This window comes from Cannabis sativa, chromosome 3 (assembly GCF_029168945.1).
Source record: "Cannabis sativa cultivar Pink pepper isolate KNU-18-1 chromosome 3, ASM2916894v1, whole genome shotgun sequence".
Taxonomy (NCBI): domain Eukaryota; kingdom Viridiplantae; phylum Streptophyta; class Magnoliopsida; order Rosales; family Cannabaceae; genus Cannabis; species Cannabis sativa.
The window spans coordinates 8,204,541-8,210,540 of record NC_083603.1 but is presented as its reverse complement, the minus strand read 5'-3'; the positions used below and the strand labels follow the sequence as shown (position 1 = coordinate 8,210,540).

The 6,000-nt window shown below is 34.7% G+C and overlaps 1 protein-coding gene across 1 annotated transcript; it reads right to left on the bottom strand.

The window, feature by feature from the left end:
- Positions 1–4,786: 4,786 nt before the first annotated feature.
- On the bottom strand, positions 4,787–5,540 carry LOC115709794 (uncharacterized). Its single transcript, XM_030638010.2, has one exon. It carries the CDS (start codon positions 5,383–5,385, stop codon positions 5,059–5,061), a length of 327 nt encoding a protein of 108 aa, XP_030493870.1. The 5' UTR covers positions 5,386–5,540; the 3' UTR covers positions 4,787–5,058.
- Between the last annotated feature and the right edge of the window lie 460 nt (positions 5,541–6,000).

Here is a 6,000-nt window from a genome sequence, read left to right as displayed (position 1 = left end):
TTATTTTGCTTTTGTTGTATGTTTATGAAAAAAGCCCTAAAACATATTATATTTATTCATATATACTACAAAAAAATATATTTAAATTTCATTTTTATTTAAATCCTATTACACCTAATTAAAAAAATCCTTAAAACAAATCTTAAGAACTCACAAAATAGCCATATAAATTCTAAATAGTACTTTTTTTTTACTTAATACTAAAATTTTGATAAAACAAAAACTAAAAAATTATAATCAACTAAACAAGATTGAATAATAAAAATATTTTTTCAACTTTTATATGTGATAAAAAAAAAAATAATACTGTTACAAATAAAAATGAATATTTATTTACTTATTTATACTATATAAGACAACATATAAAATGGTTTTTTAAATAATGTGAGATTGTTTCTTAAATATTTATCATCAAACTTTCTTCACAAAATGAAAAAGTCTCATAGATTAGTAAAAATAGAAAAAAAAAATTTATATATATATAAATGCCACCTAATTTATTTTTTACTTTTCTTTATATAAATATATAGATATTATTCATGATAATATGACCTTCTGTCAAAACACAAGTGCAAAAATTTAGGAGTGTTCGTCAAATTTAATTTGTACTATTTTACTTACAGTGCATCAACACAATGTACAAATTTTATATTTTAGATTCAATCCGCACAATAACTCAAATACAATCCAATTCCCAAATTGTGGATTAAATTAGTTACCTTTTAATATTAAACTATTTAATATTTATTAAAAGAATATTTTTTTTCACATAGCTAACAACAAAATAAAATAAATTATTTTTGTTTTATGTCTCTAACATTAAATTAAATAAAATAAAAAATAACAAATTTGAAGGAAGAAAAAACATTGTGTAAAAAGAATGTTTAATTTTATTTTAATGTATGTAGAAAATATGTACATAAAAAGAATAGAATATACATTTTTTTAATAAATCATACAATTTTATTAATAGTAATCAATTAAAATAATAATCTACAATTCAATTGGAACATCTCCCCATTGAAGACAAGACAATGATTAGAATAAATATGAGCCAAAAATAATTAGCTGCCTAATTCTCATATCGTTCAACAAGAAAACTAACATAAATCAAATAAAAAAGATTGTAACATCACAATTAATTTTAAGAGCATCTATATCCAGTTTCATTTACCGCTTAAAAGACACAATAGTAAAAATTGTTGCAGCAAGTTCATTCAACCTCGTAGCTTGAGTACTCAACTATTGTGCAATGTACGTAACCACTAATAGCAATTTGACGGTAAGTCATCTAAGAACAAAGAACCAACAACGAAACAAAATAAAACAAAATCATGTCACAAAAACAAGACTAAAACACTCAAAATTATATTACAAAGATAAGATTAATCGCAGTAACAAACACAACCCCAACCAAATAGTATCTATGCCCAGAGGAGGCCGGCAAGGCTGGCCAGAGAAAAAATACAACCTCTTGTATCTATAAATTTAAGAAAGAAAATCCCTAATTTTTTTTAGAATAAAATATACATTTGAACTATTTGTTTTATATGTATAAAAAATTTAAATTACTATTTTTTTTTTTATAAAAATGTTAATTGTTTATATAATTTTTTTAAAAAATCTATATAAATGTGTAATTTTGATTAAATCAATTACTTTTACGTGTCGATCAACATTCAATCCGCACAAGCATAAATTTTAAATTTTCCCATCTACAAATGTGCAGACATCAGTACTTTGCAAATTGGACAAAAGTAAATAACAAATAATCCTATTTGACTTTCTTTTTTGCGATATAGTTTTTTCTTATAAAATCTGGTTTTTCATGACAACAACCATAATGAAATATTAGACTATTGTAACACAAACGAGAAAGATCTAAAAAAAAAAAAAAAAAAATCTAGAATGTATGGAATAATTACCAACAATCACAACAATGATGATATCTATTGCCTATGGGATAAACAAACTCATCACATTATGGTGGCAAACACAACAGCTCTTAGAAGAAAACACACCAGCAGAAACTGCAGCTAGCCAGGAGAATGGTGAAATTGACTCTGCCATGTTCATATTAACGGAGTAAGAATGGTCGTCATCGAACCAACTTCCAAGAAGTACCCGCACCGCACCACACGGTCAACAACACAACAAGATCAAGAAGCATGGAATATTCTCCAAACTGATTCCATAAAATCATTGCTAATAATACCCACAAACAATGAAATCCATGACACTAATATTTCATTTTTCATAACTTCACATGATGATATGATACAAATAATTAATGCCTAAGCCTCACTTGCTTTAATGTTGCACAAAGTTGAATAAGATTCACTAAAAGCAGGATGATCATCCTTGTGCAGGCAGAGTTGAAAGAGTAAAAGTTGCAAGCACGCTAAGGACAACCCCATCATACATGATCTCATCCTTCAGTTGTATATTCTCCAAGCAATGAAGTGCTTTCCTAGCATGTCCATATAACACTCCTATTATGGCAGTACATAGTGTAGTTATCCATGGGACTGTTCCAAGCCAACCACACAACGCAATCCAGGGCCATGTTGGTCGCTATCTATCAACCCATTTTGCAAGAAGTGACCAAATGGTGGACAAAACAAAAAGGCATAGGATGCTAAGATATGAAATCTCTCAGGTGTCCCAATGAAGAGTACCCAAGATTTTACATGATCACTGTGAGTAAATTCACCAACCAATAACGACCACAACACCAATGTTTTGTGCAGCATACTGGCAGGTAATTTTTGGGCCATCTCTAGTTGCTATCCAAAGTAGTAAAATTAATAGCAACGGTGCCAAATTGAAGGGGCATATCATCAAGCACATTTACCAAAAAAAAACATTGAGTAGTGTTCCTGTCTTTGTAACAGATGCACATACTCTCCCACCCACTTCAAGATCAGACAACTTTTAATAAGCAGAAATAAAACCTACAACTGTGACATAAGTGGGCCACACTTCATCTTGTACCCTAAGAGCAAATACCTTAATCACTGAAGCATCAACAAGGGCAACAAAAGTCATTGAAATGAATAAAATACTTGTAGTGTCACAGTGTCAAAGTCATTGACATAATGCCCTTGAGGAAAAAAAATAATCTCTCACTATGATGAGCATTTGGAGTCTTATCAGCCCTTTATGGAAGCTCCAGAAAACAATTCCCATTGCTGGCTGACCGATATCGGAAAACCAGTTCAAAAAATGATGATTGACCAACCCTCATTCACAGAGACACAGGCAGCAAGTACCACAACAGATGTCGCTGGCAGAGTGTTGACACCCTTGGAAACTACCAGAACTGCAGCCACAACTAGTTCGCCCACCACCGTTGGAGATGGTTCCGAAGACCAACCAGTAAGCGAACAGGGGATCTGAAAACTCAAGGCTTGGAGCTCTTGCTATGTTGAACAATGAGAACACCCGCGCTTGAAAGGTGGACCCCAAATATAGGACCAGGCGTTGAAATTGGCCCCTTAGTGTGTTCGGATTTCGAGAGAAATTAACATGGAAGCCTACTATCATTGCAAAAGCAATGCCTATACATCAACTCTAAATCACACCAATGGATGTGATCCTTGACAAGATTGGTGGTGGTTCCCCTCCGAGTAGTGGTTGATTTGCTCCCGTAAACTTCGGGATCGTGAGGAAGTTGTCCATCTCCACCCTCGATATGTGGAGATGACTAACTAAAGAACTCTTCAAGCGTGATTGGGTACCGTGTCGTGGGTTCACGTTGTTAATGACTTCAAGGGATGAGTGTCATGTGTGTGGCACATGTTTCACATGCCCCTCAAGACTTGAATCGAACCACCAACCCATCAAATCCTGCGTCAAAAACGCACAAGCACAACAGCTACATCGGTTCACAAGAAGTGAAGAATGGACAAATTGTTTCCCCATGCTTAAATCGATATCAACATTGGAAACTAAGGACACCACTATAGTGAGAACCCCATTGATTGGTTTCTCTACCATTGCTGGTGTCTTCAAGTTCAACACCTTGATATGGCTATCAAGCAGACACTGGAAAGTAGTGAAATGGCTATCCATTTCAGAATGTCAAGTTGTGAAGTAGCTATCCATTTGAGATTGCAAAACTTGTAGTGCATGAAGCACTTCAGATCCAGCCATGTTAAGAATCAGCCATAGGAAGAAGGTCAATGAAAGCACCAATTGGTAAGACTTTGTATCAAGATTTTCGGAACTTTAGCGTTGGCTTACTCCATATAAGAAGACAGAAGAAGAATTGGAAGAAACATAGAGAATAGAGAGTATAGAGAAAGAAGAGAAGGGAAGAGAAGAGAGAGAATAGAAAAGTCATATGTTCTTCATTGATTCCTCTTGGCGAAATGATTTACACTTATACTCTCTTGTGAAATCTATGGAATAATTATCAACAATCACACTAACACTATCTATTGGATAAACTCATAGCACATTATATAATTCTCCCACTGAGTATCATATACCCCATATTAGAAGGTGTATCAGGCTTATAATGTTATGTTGCAATATAATTCATGGGAACAAACAAGAAAACTTGAGACAATATCCGTAGTAACACAAACACTTATGTTGAGTAAAAGTACTTTCCTGAAAGAAAAAAAGAATAGCACCTAATAACACTCCTTGAGATACGAAAAATCTTCTGCACCATTGCAAAATTCTAAAAGAAAACAAGATAATAAATGGACTAATCAAAGCTTAAAAGCCACTCCAATAACATCTCTATGCTAGAAATCTAAATAAGTATAGAAACAAATTTGATTCGAAAAGGAATATTTATGAGCTATTTGAGACTTAAACAAGTCTAAAGGTCCAATAATCAACAGAAAGAAAGTAAACATTGCAGCAGTTAAGCTTTCAGAAGATTCGTAATTAAAAACATTCGAAAAAAACCTTATTGAACTAAAAATATCAACAGCCACTTTTCTCAGCCCCAAAAAACCCAAACCCGAAAATCCCATTGAACCCAGAGAAATAACATCAAACCCAGAAAAGGGCGATCCAAAAACACCATACCCGGATCAAATTTCAGTCTGATTCAGAAGACCCAGAAGCGCCAAGACCCACCTGCTCCATCTCAAGGCGTTCGAGGGCTTTCTGGTGAGCCCAAGTCTCGATTGTAAGATCAGGCTTGGCATTGAGACCTACTCCGAGAATAACAATGGTGAGGAAGCTGGTGACGTAGCAGGGCAATTCCCAGTCCTCCCATTTACGAGGCTGACCCGGTGGTGGTGGAGGCCGATTGAAAAGGTATCCCTTGGGTCGCTCTTCGTGGCCAGGACTGGTCCAGCGGCTAGGACCGGTTGTGGCGCCGCCTCGGGTTCGGAGGGCGGAGACCAAGCGTTGCCGGAGCATGGTTGAGGCGATTGGTAGAAGGCGTAGATGCCAGGAACGAAATTTGGGGTTTGCTTTAGGTTCGGAAGAAGAGAGAGAGAGAGAGAGAGAAGGGGAGGGAGGAAGAGGAGTATAGTCTCTAGAGAGAGAGTGTGGTTTCACTCTAGACCGTAGACCAATCAATACGACGGCGTTTTGATAAGAATAAGGAAAGTAAGTCTAACAGGGCTCTTCTACTTTTGGGCCCAATTTCGTTAAATTTAAAGGAATTTTTCATAAATATGAGAATGGAAATTTACATATATACTGTTTTTTGACTAAAATTTTACAAAAATATTGGGACACGGCAAAAACAACTTTTTTACTGCCCAAGCCCATTTTCTTTACTTTTATACTGCCCAAGCCCAACAACTTAACATTTATACTGTGAACAGTAAAATAACACGGAAAAACGAACTGCTTCGTGTGTGGGGAGTCGCCGGAGTCGGAGATAACCAAGAAAAAACCATTAAATCCGGCGAAGAGTTTTTGGTAAATGGAAGCATAATCGAAGAACAAGAATTACAGAACATTGTCCCCCCAAAAAACAGAGGTAAACACAACAAAACCTAAAATTAATTTAATTCTTAAGAAACT